The 16,306-nt window shown below is 46.3% G+C and overlaps 1 protein-coding gene across 3 annotated transcripts in view; it reads right to left on the bottom strand.

The window, feature by feature from the left end:
- GIGYF2 (GRB10 interacting GYF protein 2) overlaps positions 1 to 16,306 on the bottom strand; it is a 734,963-nt gene that overhangs the window by 17,766 nt on the left and 700,891 nt on the right. For all 3 annotated transcript variants that reach the window (XM_030217174.1, XM_030217173.1, XM_030217175.1), the window contains one exon: positions 3,281 to 3,437. In XM_030217174.1, the coding sequence (XP_030073034.1) occupies positions 3,281 to 3,437 (157 nt within the window). The remainder of the gene's footprint in view (positions 1 to 3,280; positions 3,438 to 16,306) is intronic.

Raw genomic sequence — 16,306 nt, 5'->3', positions numbered from 1 at the left:
TGAAAACCCACCTTTTCACTGCTGCTTTTGGCTCCTAGCCATTACTCATTTGCCTCCCCCTTGTTCCTTCTCACCCAGTACTTCCCTCCCCTTATTGTCTTGTCTGTATTATTTTTAGATTGTAAGCTCTATTGAGCAGGGACTGTCTCTCTATGTCAGGTGTTCAGCGCTGCGTGCGTCTGGTAGCGCTATACAAATGCTAATAATAATAATAAAAACATCAGAAATAACTTTGTGCTTTGTTTTGATTAGCATACAAATATAAAAAAAGCAGTCCTGAATATATCATTCAACAGTACCAAAGGATCACCTATCTTAAATTTTTGATAAAGTTCAATGGGGAAGAGCATTCCAAGCATTCAGCCCAGTCATAGAAAAGACACAGGCACTTCAAAAGCTTTGTATGTGTATTTAAACACAGCAACACAGAAGATGGCAGGTAACGACCTGAAAGGTCCATCCAGTTTACCCAACAAGATAAACTCACAGCATACAGTATGATGGGAGATTACATATGACTACTTGATCTGCCCTAGCCATTTTTGAGCCACAGACCATAGAAATCTGCCCGGCACTGGCCTTATTTTTCAATTACTGGTGTTACCATCTAAGCACCGCTAAATTTGATTTGATTCCATTCTCTTTCCATATAGGATTCCGCTGTTTATCTCACATATTTTTAAATTCCGTTATCATTTTCGTCTCCACCACCTTGCACATCAATGTTTATTTTGACATGATGAATCACCTTTTTTGATGAATCACAGATCAAAGCAATGTACAATAAAAAACTCAATTAAAATGAAAAGGAATACCAATGAAAACAAGAAAACCATTCATACAAAGAACACACAATAAGCAACACTAAGTCACAACTAATTCATATCTGCATAGTGCTTATAACCCCACCCACAGGATTGCCTCCAAGAAAAAAAAGTATTAAAAATAAGAGTTTTCAACAAAACAAAAATTTTTCAAAAGGAATTCGGATCGAAAAGCTAGGGGAAGTGCCATTCCACAAAAAGGAGGGGGGGGGGGGCAAAAAATAAAAGGCATTTTTTTCTTGTCATTTTGTAATAGGCGTGCCTAGGACTAGGCAGGACGAGCCTATGATCATTAATGGAACGTAAGCAATGAGTTGGCGTATACAGAAAAAGTACTTCCTGATGCTATTCCTAAGTCAACCCTCCCGCAACCTCAATTCATGTCCTCTAATTCTACCTCTTCCCCATTTCTGAAAAAGGTTTGTTTGTATTGTATTATCTTTCAAATTTTTAAACATCTGTATCTTATCACCCCTATCCCTCCTTTCCACTAGGGTAAACATCTTCAGTTCATAACATTTTTTCTCATACAGCTTGTAGCACACTCCCCATACCATTTTCATTGCTTCAGTTCTTTTTACATCCTTGATGAGATATGGCCTCCAAAATTGAACAAACTACTCCAAGCAGGGTTTCACCAATGACTTACAGGGGCACCACCACCTCAATTATTCTGCTGCCTAGCGTTGTAGCCACCAACTTATCACATTGTTTCTTTACCTTGAGATTCTCAGAAACCATCACCCCAAGATCCCTTTCCTCAGCTGTGCTGCTTATCAATCTCACATCTCCTATCTTGTACATCTCCTTTGGATTCCTGCACATCTTCACATTCAATTTTAACTGCTAGACCTTAGACCATTCTCTCTCATGGTTTCTACTCTCTCTGGGGTGTACACTCTGTTGGCGATATTCATCTCATCTGCAAAAAGGCAACCTTTTTCTTTTAATCCTTCTGCACTCACAAACATTCAAATTTAAGTTTAATAAAAACTTGACATACCGCCTAGGCCAAAGTGGTATACAATTTAAAAAATAAATTATGAATAAAAATGAGAAAGGCATTCCATTAAGACAGCAAAGAACTCAATTATACCAAAGAACAGAGACAGTATACTCTTAGATGACAAAAAAAAAAATCTTAAGATTAAACTTTGTAGAACTGTGTTGCAAAACAGGGCAGGAGCTGTGTATAGATAAAAACTAGTTGCAAAAAAGCAAGTTTTAAGCAAACTTTTAAAATGAGTTAGAGAGGGTTCAGCTCTAATATCCCCAGAGGAAAGTTGTTCCAAAGGTATGGTGCCAGAAGTAAAATGCACCTTTCCTAGTGGTTTCATGAGCTAATTTAGGAGATATTAAACAGAATTGGCCCCGGTACTGATCCCTGAGGCACTCCACTACTCATCTTTCTTTCCTCCAAGTGGATTCTATCTACCAATTTCAAATCCAGTTCACAACTTTTGGTCTTAAGATCAGCCCACTTAGCTTGTTCATGAGTCTCCTGTGAGGAACTGTATCAAAGGCTTTGCTGAAATCCAAGAAGAGTATGTCTAATGCATACCCTTTATACAGTTCTTTGGTTACCCAGTCAAAGAAAATCAGATTCGTTTGGCAGGATTTTCTTCAACAGCAACTCTATTTTTCCTACCACCGACGTGAGGCTTACAGGACTGTAGTTTTCCACTTCTTCCCTGTCACAGCTTTTATGGGCCACATTCGCTCGTCTCCAATCCTGCGGAACCTCTGCCATCTCTAAAGATCTATCAAATTCTTAAGAGGTATTCTGGGATGTATCCCATCTGGCCCCATGGAAACTTCAAAGGCCTTTTGAGAGGACTGCAAAATCATGAAGGATGATACTGAACTAAAGCTGTATGGAAATACATAGGCGCAGCATCCCTTATTGCTTTAAATACCAGTAACAAAAGTTTAAATCAAATATGATAAACAACAGTTAGCCAATGAAGTGTGCAGAAACTTGGGGTAATATGATTATAGTAGATGCTCCCAGCGAAAAGGCACACAACCACATCCTCAACTACAAGGCCGTAACAGACACTTTTGGTGATACAAAACAAGCAGCTACAATAATCCAGAGCAGACAAAATCACAGCCTGCATTAGTGTCCTAAAATCAGAAGCCTCCAAAAGGACCATAAGCCTATGTAATAATCATAACAAAGAATATGGCAGTGACTGCTCTCCCGTTCTGATGTCTCATAATAAGCTAAGAATCTAAGATCATATCAAGTTAACACCCTTCAACAGAGAAATCCCCAAAGGTTAAGTAGGCCAGTAACCCTCTGACTTGTAACCGCCACTCTGCTGTGACTTAATACATTTTGCATGAGTAGAAGGCAGCAAATAACTAATGCAAACAGCCTACTGCTGTACCACAATATTTAATCTTGTTTGCCTGTCCTGTAAAAGAACATTAACATTTAAGAGCAAACCTACCTAATAAGCTGGGATCTGCCCGCACCATTTTCTGCTTCTTTTTCTTCTTGCTGACACTCTGTGCAGTCTCAAAGTTGGACTGCTGATTGTTGCTGTTGCTATGATTGGTCTGAAAGACAGATTGTAGTGCATTGGGGTTCATTCCCCACAATGAATCCTGTAACAAGAGAAAAATTTACAACTGTGGGTGTAATTCCAATAGCTACCTATGCTATGCAGTGCTCAGCTGTTCTTAGTACTCAGGGCAAAAAATCTTTGGGGTTGTTCTACAAGGAACTGCTCAGATTCAGGCATCAAGTACGCATGTAAATACTAGTATTCTAATCATTTATGAACGTAAATGAACACGTCTGTGCATAAATAAGCAGTTTCTAGCTATGTGCTATTCTGTAAGCATGTGTCAATATTTGATGATGCATACTTTGCAGGTGGGCATTACATGGGCAGAGCACAGTTATGCAAGTGAATGGCAATTCTATAACTACGCGCCCATGGTGACACACACCTTGCATCCATAACTGCCAAGAAAATTGGCACTTATGAGTGGATTTGTAGTACGTGCTATTATATAAGGGTGTGTATAAGTGCTACAACACACAAGTACAAGGGGGAATACATATGATTTTAAAAATTTATAGTCTACACTACCTAAAATCCTAAGCAAATTCAATAAAATAAAAACAAAAAAATAAAATTAAAACTAAAATGATTTTCAAATATAACACAACATGACATGCTGTTATTAAAAAAACATTAATTATTCTAATTACTGTTTCTTCTAGTTTGTCAAGCCAATGTAGAAAGGTTCCATAATCAAATAAACAAATGAATGTAGTAATGATCAGTACTCAGATAACCAACCTTGGAAGGTGCGCACCTAAACAAATGTACTTTCAACTCCTTCTTAAATGCCATGAAGTTCGAGTTCTGCCTCAAATTAGTAGGTAAGGTATTCCACAACATAGGTCCTGCAATGTAAAAAATGGAAGACCTAATCTGTCGAAGGAGGGAGGGGTACTTTGAACAACTTGTCCACAGAACGCAAAAACCTAGTGGTATGACTAATTCTTAAAACTGAAGAGATAAATAAACTATCATTCAAAGCATAATGTACTAATAATGGGAGAGAGGGATCTTGGGGTGATAGTATCTGAGGATTTGAAGGCGACGAAACAGTGTGACAAGGTGGTGGCCGTAGCTAGAAGGTTGTTAGGCTGTATAGAGAGAGGTGTGACCAGCAGAAGTAAGGGGGTGTTGATGCCCCTGTATAAGTCGTTGGTGAGGCCCCACCTGGAGTATTGTGTTCAGTTTTGGAGGCCGTATCTTGCTAAGGATATAAAAAGAATTGAAGCGGTGCAAAGAAAAGCTACGAGAATGGTATGGGATTTGCGTTACAAGACGTATGAGGAGAGACTTGCTGAACTAAACATGTATACTCTGGAGGAAAGGAGAAACAGGTGTGATATGATACAGACGTTCAAATATTTGAAAGGTATTAATCACAAATGAACCTTTTCCGGAGACGCGAAGGCGGTAGAACGAGAGGACATGAAATGAGATTGAAGGGGGGCAGACTCAAGAAAAATGTCAGGAAGTATTTTTTCACGGAGAGAGTAGTGGATGCTTGGAATGCCCTCCCGCGGGAGGTGGTGGAAATGAAAACGGTAATGGAATTCAAACATGGGTGGGATAAGCATAAAGGAATCCTGTGCAGAAGGAGTGGATCCTCAGGAGCTTAGTCGAGATCGGGAGGCGGGGCTGGTGGTTGGGAGGCGGGGATAGTGCTGGGCAGACTTATATGGTCTGTGCCAGAGCCGGTGGTGGGAGGCGGGACTGATGGTTGGGAGGCAGGGATAGTGCTGGGCAGACTTATACGGTCTGTGCCAGAGCCGGTGGTGGGAGGCAGGGATAGTGCCGGGCAGACTTATACGGTCTGTGCCAGAGCCGGTGGTGGGAGGCGGGGCTGGTGGTTGGGAGGCGGGGATAGTGCTGGGCAGACTTATATGGTCTGTGCCAGAGCCAGTGGTTGGGAGGCAGGGCTGGTGGTTGGGAGGCGGGGATAGTGCTGGGCAGACTTATATGATCTGTGCCCTGAAGAGCACAGGTACAAATCAAAGTAGGGTATACACAAAAAATAGCACGTATGAGTTGTCTTGTTGGGCAGACTGGATGGACCGTGCAGGTCTTTTTCTGCCGTCATCTACTATGTTACTATGTATAATATACTAATAACTTCTAAACCTGGGTATGCCAAAAAACAAAACAAAACCAGGCAACTGATGAAGTTTAATGAGTAAAGGTGAAATATGGTCTGTTTAGGATGCTTTCATTAGAATTTTGGGCAAACTGGAGAACCTGAAAACAGTACAATAGAAAGCCCAGAAATAAAGAATTACAATAACTGAAATGTGAAATTACCAGACTCCAAATTTCTGTTTGAAGTTTGAAAAATCCAAATAATCTCTTAACTGTCTAATCAACTTCAGTTTATAAAAGACCATCTTAATAAGCTGTTGCAAATGTTAGTGCAAAGAAAGGGATGAATCCAATAGTACCCCTAAATAATTCTCTCATAATAGGTATCTTGGAACCATCAATTGACAAGAATTCTGGAAAAGCAACGTCACAATAACTATTTAAAAAATGGAATTTGAGTCTTAGCCATATTAAGATAAAAACAATTAACTCGCATAAGCATCTACTATAATAAAACTCACCCTCAACGTTCTGAGCACACTGACATCAGTGAAGCCAAGCCCTGACTTCCTTCAATAAGGTTCGAAGGTTTGTGGTGGTGAAGCCACCAAAATCGCTCCGGGCCCCGCCCTCGAGGTCGGAGCAATGGCAGAACAACGAAGGGGTTTGGCAGGGAGGGAGGCAGGGGGAGGGGTGGGAAATCACTCCGGGCCCCGCCCTCGCGTCAAACGTTATGACATTGGGGGCGGAGCAATGGCAGAACAACGAAGGGGTTGGCCAGGGAGGGAGGGGGGGGGTGTTGGCGACGAAAACCTTGCTAGCGCCCGTTTCATTTGCTCTGAAACGGGCCTCTTTTACTAGTAATCTAATAAAATCAAATATAGCATTGTTTGTTGTTTCAACTTGGGCAAAAAACTGGAGGTCAGAAACTCCAGACAGCCCGAAACAGCAGCCAGGTTGATATTTGGTAAAACATGATTCCAAAGTGCCACACCCCTCCGTGAAAAACTGCACTGGCTTCCGATCAAAGAACGTATCAGCTTCAAAACCTACACCTTGGTCCACAAGATCATCTATGGTGAAGTCCCAGGTTACATGATTGAATGATTGACCTCCCAACCAGAAATAGAACCAGTTCATCACGGACTTACCTGAATCTCCACTACCCAAATTGCAAAGGAATCAAATACAAAACAACCTATGTGTCCAACTTCTCCTACATAAGCACACAACTATGGAATGCACTGCCAAAAGCTGAGAAAACAATCTTCTACAACCATCTAAAATTCAGAAAATCACTAAAGTCCTACGTGTTCGGTAAGGCATACCCTACCGACCCAACATAAATGCCTTAACTCTGCAACACATCAACACCAAAGATCGTGCTGGACATTATGTAACCCTTCCTATCTTCAACCCCTAATGTGCCTTAATCTTACCTAACCTATTCCACCTTAACATCTAATTGTATTTGTTCCTCTACTGGACTTGGCGAATGCCTTTACGGTACTATGTAAACCACATTGAGCCTGCAAATAGGTGGGAAAATGTGGGATACAAATGTAACAAATAAATAAATAATATTTAATTAACTCCTAGAGAAGTACTTTACAAACCGGAACCATATATGTTGAACAACATAGCTGAAAGCGCAGAACCAAGTGGAACTCCAGAAGAACACTTAAACCGTGAGTGTGAAAAACCTTGGTAAACTCTAAACATGTGGGTTGTCTTAAATCAAACCAATACAAAACTTGCTCCTCAATTTCAAAAGATTTTAAGGGAATCACCAGTAAAATATGGCTGCTTGTATCAAACACTGCTAAAATATCAAGAGTGACCGTGAAATAACTAGTATCTATGATAAAACCTGCTCTTAAGTGAATCAAACACAGAGTAAAAGCTTCAGTGCCTTTGGGTCTAAATCAAAATCGATAACGATCTAGAACAGGTTTGGCCAAGTTTAGTCCTTCAGGGCTGCAAGCAGACCACGTTTTCAGGATATCCCTATCTACAGTCCTGACAGTGGTGCCTGTCTCTAGCCATTGAAGACACAATATTACATCACCACTCCCCCCCCCCCCCCCCCCCCACACTGTCTGCAATATTGTTGGAGGACTCCTGCTGAGCTTACAGGGAACAGTGACAGGAGCTCATTTCAGAAGTGATTTGTTTTTTTAATTGTTGTCCATCATTGTGTTTCATATTAATTGATGACCAGACAGATTCTGCATGTAAAGAGAGATTTGAGCAATTACAAAAAATGGTAATGTAATGTCAAAAGTAACACCATGAGAATGTACTACTAGAACATTTTGTCTCTGTGGTGTTATCAGTGGTAGTTCGTTGTTTAGATTGGGCTTTTTAGAAATATGGGGGTAGATATTCAGTCCATGGTGGTTGGCAGGTTTTAAGCCACTTACAGTCATGGGCCAAGCCAGATACTTGTGACCTGGCTTGGCCACAGGATACTGGGCTAGATGGATAATTGGTCTGACCCAGTATGGCTAATCCTATGTTCTTATATGGCATGAGTGAGATCTGTATAAAATGGATATAGCAGGCATGCAAATCTTTCTCATGCATATTGATTAGGGGATATCCTGAAGATATGGTTTGTTTGCAGCTCCCAAGGCTGAACATAAGAACATAAGAGTAGGCATACTGGGACAGACCAACTGTCCATCTAGCCCAGTATTCTTTTCCAAACAGTGGCCAAGCTAGGACACAACTACCTGGCAGAAACCCAAATTGTGGCAACACTCCATACTACAAATCCCAGGGCAAGCAGTTGCTTCCCATGTCTGTCTCAATTGCAGACTATGAACTTTTCCTCCAGGAATTTGTCCAAACCTTTTTTAAACCCAGATCTGCTAACCGCTGTTACCACATCCTCTGGCAAAGAGTTCCAGAGCTTAACTATTCGTTGAGTGAAAAAATATTTCCTCCTATTTGTTTTAAAAGTATTTCCATGCAACTTCCTCAAGTGTCCCCTAGTCTTGCTACTTTTGGAACGAGTAAAAATCAATTTAATTCTACTCATTCTACACAACTCAGGATTTTGTAGACCTCAGTCATATTTCCCCTCATCCGTCTCTTTTCCAAGCTGAAGAGCCCTAACCTCTTTAGCCTTTCCTCATACGAGAGGAGTTTAATCCTCTTTATCATTTGGTTGCTCTTCTCTGAACCTTTTCTAATTCCACTATATATTTTTTTTAGATACAACGACCAGAACTGAACGCAATACTCAAGGTGCGGACGCACCATGGAGCGACACAAAGGCATTATAGTATTTTCGGTCTTATTCACATTCCCTTTCCTAATAATTGTTCTGTCCTTTGACAGCCTTGCCTGGTTGGGATAGATTCCTGAAATGTGTTAATGTTTTACTGTAGGTCACTGTAATGTTAGATAAGCAAGGCATTATGTGAAATATAGTTCACAGGTAGTGCAGACACAATTGTTTAAAAACTATTATTATTGGTGGCTGTTGCCTAGCCCTTTTTTCTCAGCCTAGCTTGGCTCTGTTCTCATTGGTCTTCTTGGCCTCTTGTTCTTTGGGCTTTAGGGAGCCCCCCTCCCCTCTCCTGTCCAGGTTCTCTCTCTGACTGACTTGGTAGCTGTCTCCATCTTATTTCTGTCAGCACTTGTCCTCATAGACTCCCTGGAGAGAAAGCGAATGCTACATACCTGTAGAAGGTATTCTCCGAGGACAGCAGGCTGATTGTTCTCACTGATGGGTGACGTCCATGGCAGCCCCTCCAATCGGAAACTTTACTAGCAAAGGCCTTTGCTAGCTCTCGCGCGCCCATGTGCACCGCGCATGCGCTGCCGTCTTCCCGCCTGAACCGGCTCGTGTTCGTCAGTCCCGTATGTAGCAAGACAAAGACAAGGGAAGACACAACTCCAAAGGGGAGACGAGCGGGTTTGTGAGAACAATCAGCCTGCTGTCCTCGGAGAATACCTTCTACAGGTATGTAAGCATTCGTTTTCTCCGAGGACAAGCAGGCTGCTTGTTCTCACTGATGGGGTATCCCTAGCCCCCAGGCTCACTCAAAACAACAAACATGGTCAATTGGGCCTCGCAACGGCAAGGACATAACTGAGATTGACCTAACAACTTATCCAACTAACAGAGAGTGTAGCCTGGAACAGAATAAAACATGGGCCTAGGGGGGTGGAGTTGGATTCTAAACCCCGAACAGATTCTGAAGCACTGACTGCCCGAACCGACTGTCGCGTCGGGTATCCTGCTGCAGGCAGTAATGAGATGTGATTGTGTGGACAGATGACCACGTCGCAGCTTTGCAGATCTCTTCAATAGTGGCTGACTTCAAGAGGGCCACTGACGCAGCCATGGCTCTGACATTATGAGCCGTGACATGACCCTCAAGAGCCAGCCCAGCCTGGGCGTAAGTGAAGGAAATGCAATCTGCTAGCCAATTGGATTTGGTGCGTTTCCCCACAGCCACTCCCCTCCTGTTGGGATCAAAAGAAACAAACAATTGGGCGGACTGTCTGTTGGGCTATGTCCGTTCCAGATAGAAGGCCAATGCTCTTTTGCAGTCCAACGTGTGCAGCTGACGTTCAGCAGGGCAGGAATGAGGACGGGGAAAAAATGTTGGCAAGACAACTGACTGGTTCAGATGGAACTCCGACACTACCTTCGGCAAGAACTTAGGGTGAGTGCGGAGGACTACCCTATTATGATGAAACTTGGTGTAAGGGGCGTGGGCTACCAGGGCCTGCAGCTCACTGACTCTACAAGCTGAAGTAACTGCCACCAAGAAAATGTCCTTCCAGGTCAAGTACTTCAGATGGCAGGAGTTCAGTGGCTCAAAAGGAGGTTTCATCAGCTGGGTGAGAACGACATTGAGATCCCATGACACTGTAGGAGGTTTGACGGGGGGCTTTGACAAAAGCAAACCTCTCATGAAGCGAACAACTAAAGGCTGTCCTGAGATCGGCTTACCTTCCACACGGTAATGATATGCACTGATTGCGCTAAGGTGAACCCTTACAGAGTTGGTATTGAGACCAGACTCAGACAAGTGCAGAAGGTATTCAAGCAGGGTCTGTGTAGGACAGGAGCGAGGATCTAAGGCCTTGCTGTCACACCAGACGGCAAACCTCCTCCATAAAAAGAAGTAACTCCTCTTAGTGGAATCTTTCCTGGAAGCAAGCAAGATACGGGAGACACCCTCTGACAGACCCAAAGAGGCAGAGTCTACGCTCTCAACATCCAGGCCGTGAGAGCCAGAGACTGGAGGTTGGGATGCAGAAGCGCCCCTTCGTCCTGTGTGATGAGGGTCGGAAACCACTCCAATCTCCACGGTTCTTCGGAGGACAACTCCAGAAGAAGAGGGAACCAGATCTGACGCGGCCAAAAGGGAGCAATCAGAATCATGGTGCCCCGGTCTTGCTTGAGTTTCAACAAAGTCTTCCCCACCAGAGGTACGGGAGGATAACCATACAGCAGACCTTCCCCCCAGTCCAGGAGGAAGGCATCCGATGCCAGTCGACCGTGGGCCTGAAGTCTGGAACAGAACTGAGGGACCTTGTGGTTGGCTCGAGATGCGAAGAGATCTACCAAGGGGGTGCCCCACACTTGGAAGATCTGGCGCACCACTCTGGAGTTGAGCGACCACTCGTGAGGTTGCATAATCCTGCTCAACCTGTCGGCCAGACTGTTCTTTACGCCTGCCAGATACGTGGCTTGAAGCCACATGCCATAACGGCGAGCCCAGAGCCACATGCTGACGGCTTCCTGACACAGGGGGCGAGATCCGGTGCCCCCCTGCTTGTTGATGTAATACATGGCAACCTGGTTGTCTGTCTGAATTTGGATAATTTGATGGGACAGCCGATCTCTGAAAGCCTTCAGAGCGTTCCAGACCGCTCGCAACTCCAGGAGATTGATCTGCAGATCGCGTTCCTGGAGGGACCAGCTTCCTTGGGTGTGAAGTCCATCGACATGAGCTCCCCACCCCAGGAGAGACGCATCCGTAGTCAGCACCTTTTCTGGGTGAGGAATTTGGAAGGGGCGTCCCAGAGCCAAATTGGTCCAAACCGTCCACCAATACAGGGATTTGAGAAAACTCGTGGACAGGTGGATCACGTCCTCTAGATCCCCAGCAGCCTGAAACCACTGGGAAGCTAGGGTCCACTGAGCAGATCGCATGTGAAGGCGTGCCATGGGAGTCACATGGACTGTGGAGCCCATGTGGCCAAGCAATCTCAACATCTGCCGAGCTGTGATCTGCTGGGACGCTCGTACCCGGGAGATGAGGGACAGCAGATTGTTGGCCCTCGTCTCCGGGAGATAGGCCCGAGCCGTCCGAGAATCCAGCAGAGCTCCTATGAATTCGAGTCTCTGTACTGGGAGAAGGTGGGACTTTGGATAATTTATCACAAACCCTAGTAGCTCCAGGAGTCGAATAGTCATCTGCATGGACTGTAGAGCTCCTGCCTCGGAAGTGTTCTTTACCAGCCAATCGTCGAGATAAGGGAACACGTGCACTCCGAGCCTGCGAAGTGCTGCTGCTACCACAGCTAGGCACTTCGTGAACACTCTGGGCGCAGAGGCGAGCCCAAAGGGTAGCACACAGTACTGGAAGTGACGTGATCCCAGACGAAATCGAAGATACTGTCTGTGAGCTGGCATTATCGGGATGTGTGTATAAGCATCCTTTAAGTCCAGAGAGCATAGCCAATCGTTTTGCTGAATCATGGGAAGAAGGGTGCCCATGGAAAGCATCCCGAACTTTTCCTTGACCAGATATGTGTTCAGGGCCCTTAGGTCTAGGATGGGACTCATCCCCCCTGTTTTCTTTTCCACAAGGAAGTACCTGGAATAGAATCCCAGCCCTTCTTGCCCGGATGGCACGGGTTGACCGCATTGGCGCTGAGAAGGGCGGAGAGTTCCTCTGCAAGTACCTGCTTGTGCTGGAAGCTGAAGGATTGAGCTCCCGGTGGGCAATTTGGAGGTTTCGAGGCCAAATTGAGGGTGTATCCTTGCCGGACTATTTGGAGGACCCACTGGTCGGAGGTTATGAGAAGCCACCTTTGGTGAAAAACTTTCAACCTCCCTCCGACTGGCAGATCGCCCGGCACAGACACTTTGACATCGGCTATGCTCTTCTGGAGCCAGTCAAAAGCTCGCCCCCTGCTTTTGCTGGGGAGCTGTGGGGCCTTGCTGAGGCGCACGCTGCTGACGAGAGCGAGCGAGCGCGCTGGGGCTTAGCCTGGGCCACAGGCTGTCGAGAGGGAGGACTGTACCTACGCTTACCAGAAGAGTAGGGAACAGTCCTCCTTCCCCCATAAAAACGTCTACCTGAAGAGGTAGATGCTGAAGGCTGCCGGCGGGAGAATTTGTCGAAAGCGTTATCCCGCTGGTGGAGCTGCTCTACCACCTGTTCGACTTTTTCTCCAAAATGTTGTCCGCTCGGCAAGGGGAGTCCGCAATCCGCTGCTGGATTCTATTCTCCAGGTCGGAGGCACGCAGCCATGAGAGTCTGCGCATCACCACACCTTGAGCAGCGGCCCTGGACGCAACATCAAAGGTATCATATACCCCTCTGGCCAGGAATTTTCTGCACGCCTTCAGCTGCCTGACCACGTCCTGAAACGGCTTGGCTTGCTCAGAAGGGAGCTTGTCCACCAAGCCCGCCAACTGACGCACATTGCTCCGCATGTGAATGCTCGTGTAGAGCTGGTAGGACTGAATCTTGGCCACGAGCATAGAAGAATGGTAGGCCTTCCTCCCAAAGGAGTCTAGGGTTCTAGAGTCCTTGCCCGGGGGCGCCAAAGCATGCTCCCTAGAACTCTTAGCCTTCTTTAGGGCCAGATCCACCACACCAGAGTCGTGAGGCAACTGAGTGCGCATCAGCTCTGGGTCCCCATGGATCTGGTACTGGGACTCGATCTTCTTGGGAATGTGGGGATTAGTTAGAGGCTTGGTCCAGTTCGCCAGCAATGTCTTTTTTAGGACATGATGCATGGGTACTGTGGACGCTTCTCCTTAGGTGGAAGAAGGATAGTCCAAGAGCTCAAACATCTCAGCCCTCGGCTCATCCTCCACGACCACCGGGAAGGGGATGGCCGTAGACATCTCCCGGACAAAGGCCGCGAAAGACAGACTATCGGGAGAAGAAAGCTGCCTTTCAGGGGAGGGAGTGGGATCAGAAGGAAGGCCATCAGACTCCTCGTCAGAGAAATATCTGATGTCCTCCTCCTCCTCCCACGAGGCCTCACCATCGGTATCAGACACAAGTTCAAGAACCTGTGTCTGAAGCCGTGCCCGACTCGACTCCGTGGAAACACGGCCACAGTGGGAGCGTCGAGAGGTAGACTCCCTCGCCAGCACCGGCGACGCTCCCTCCACCGACGTCGTCGGGGAGTCTTCCTGGGAGGCGGCCGCAAGCGGTACCGATGTCGGAGACCTCACCCCGGGTAAAGGGCCAGCCGGTGCCTCACTCGACGGTACCGGAGGCGCAGGCACCCCCGGTACCGGAGGGGAAGGGCGCAACAGCTCTCCCAGGATCTCTGGGAGAACGGCCCGGAGACTCTCGTGCAGAGCGGCTGTGGAGAAAGACATGGAAGCCGATGCATGCGTCGAGGTCAGAGTCTGTTCCGGGCGTGGAGGCGGTTCCGGGCTGTCCAAGGTGGAGCGCATCGACACCTCCTGAACAGAGGGTGAGCGATCCTCCCTGTGCCGATGCCTACTGGGTGCCAACTCCCTCGGCGACCCAGAGCTCTCGGTACCGATGCGGGAAGGAGACCGGTGTCGATGCTTCTTTGATTTCTTCAAACGAAGCATGTCACCAGAGCTTCCCGGTACCGACGAGGAGGACGTAGAATCCAACCGTCTCTTCCTCGGGGCCGAGGCCGAAGAAGGTCGGTCTCGGGGGGACTGTACTGCAGGAGCCCTCAGGGTAGGAGGAGACCCACCCGAAGGCTCACCGCCACCAGCAGGGGAACCGACAGCCCTCACCTGCACTCCAGTCGAAGCACCACCGTCCGACGACATCAGCAACAGCGGAGGACCCGGTACCACTGACGCCGACGCAGCCTTCCGATGTCTCGGTACCGACGATGCAGAGGGTCGAAACCTCGATGCCAAGGTCGAAGACTTCGATGCTGTCAACGTCGATGCACTCGATGCCTCCGGTGCTGTTGTCGACGAAGAGCTCTAGAACAACACGTTCCACTGGGCCAATCTCGCTACCTGAGTCCTCTTCTGTAAAAGAGCACAAAGACTACAGGCCTGTGGGCGGTGCCCAGCCCCCAGACACTGAAGACACGAAGCGTGCCTATCAGTGAGCGAGATTACCCGGGCGCACTGGGTGCACTTCTTGAAGCCGCTGGGAGACTTTGATGACATGGGCGGAAAAATCACGCCGGTGAAATCAAAATTCGCGATGGTAACGAAGGGCACCAAAAATAAGGGAGAGAGAAAAAACCCGTACCGAGGCCACAAAAAAGGCCTACCCCAAAAGCGAAAGGAAACTTACGCCGGGGAAACAAACTGGACACACGGGAAGGGACAAAGACCAAAGGTCTCTTTTTTTTTTTTTTAGCGAAATCGCAAAGACGCGCGAGGGTCAACTTGAGGGGCACGAAACGGCGGCAAAACACGACCGTCCCGAGCGCGGACAAAAGAAGACTGACGAACACAAGCCGGTTCGGGCGGGAAGACGGCTGCGCATGCGCGGTGCGCATGGGCGCGTGAGAGCTAGCAAAGGCCTTTGCTAGTGAAGTTTCCGATTGGAGGGCTGCCGTGGACGTCACCCATCAGTGAGAACAAGCAGCTTGCTTGTCCTCGGAGAACTCGGTTTTTTACCTCATAAATATCTTGCTAATGAGATATTGCACTTTGCCAATGAGATATTGCACTTTCAATCTTCCATTTGTGAGCTGCTCTGCTTGTGTAACTGCTTTTCTACCTCAGCAGTAGAACTGCCCTTTTTCCTCAGGACTCTGATTCCATCCATTGAGACAGTTTCTGATTTGTGAGTAAACTGTTTGTTATTCAATAAAGGACATTTCAGAAATATAAAGGGACTTCAGGGTGTATTGATGTGCTGAGGTTATACATCAAGATACTAAGATCTTACAGTAAAAGATCTTGGGAGGCTTGAACAATAATTCCTAGCATTCCGTTTGCTTTTTTGGCTGCTGCCGCACACTAGAGCAGAACATTTCAGCGTATTATCTATAACACCCAGATTTTTTTCTTGAGCACTGACCCTCAAGGTGGACCCTAGAATCAGGTAACTATGATTCAAATTATTCTTTTCAATGTGCATCACCTTGCATTTGTCCACATTAAATTTCATCTGCTATTTGGATGCCTAGTCTTCCAGTTTCCTAAGGTCTTCCTGCAATATTTCACAGTCCGCACGTGTTTTAACAACCTTGAATAGTTTTGTATCATCTGCAAATCTGATCACCTCACTCGTTCTGATTTCCATATCATTTATAAATATGTTAAATAGTACAGATCCCTCCGGCACTCCACTGTTCACCCTCCTCCATAGAGAGAAATGACCATTTAACCTTACCCTCTGTTTTCTGTCCAATAAGCAATTCCTAATCCACACTAGAACATTGCCTCCTATCCCATGACTCTAATTTTCTCAGGAGTCTCTCATAAGGAACTTTATCAAAAGATTTCTGAAAATCTAGATACACTACATCAACTGACTCACCTTTATCCACGTGTTTATTCACGTCTTCAAAGAAATGAAGCAAATTGGTGAGGCCAGTCTTGCCTCGGCTAAACCCATGCTGACTCTGTCCCATTAAACCATGTTTGTCTACATGTTCTGT

The sequence above is a fragment of the Microcaecilia unicolor genome, chromosome 10 (assembly GCF_901765095.1).
Source record: "Microcaecilia unicolor chromosome 10, aMicUni1.1, whole genome shotgun sequence".
Lineage (NCBI taxonomy): Eukaryota > Metazoa > Chordata > Amphibia > Gymnophiona > Siphonopidae > Microcaecilia > Microcaecilia unicolor.
The sequence above is the reverse complement of the archived record's forward strand: the minus strand, read 5'-3'. Positions and strand labels throughout refer to the sequence as shown.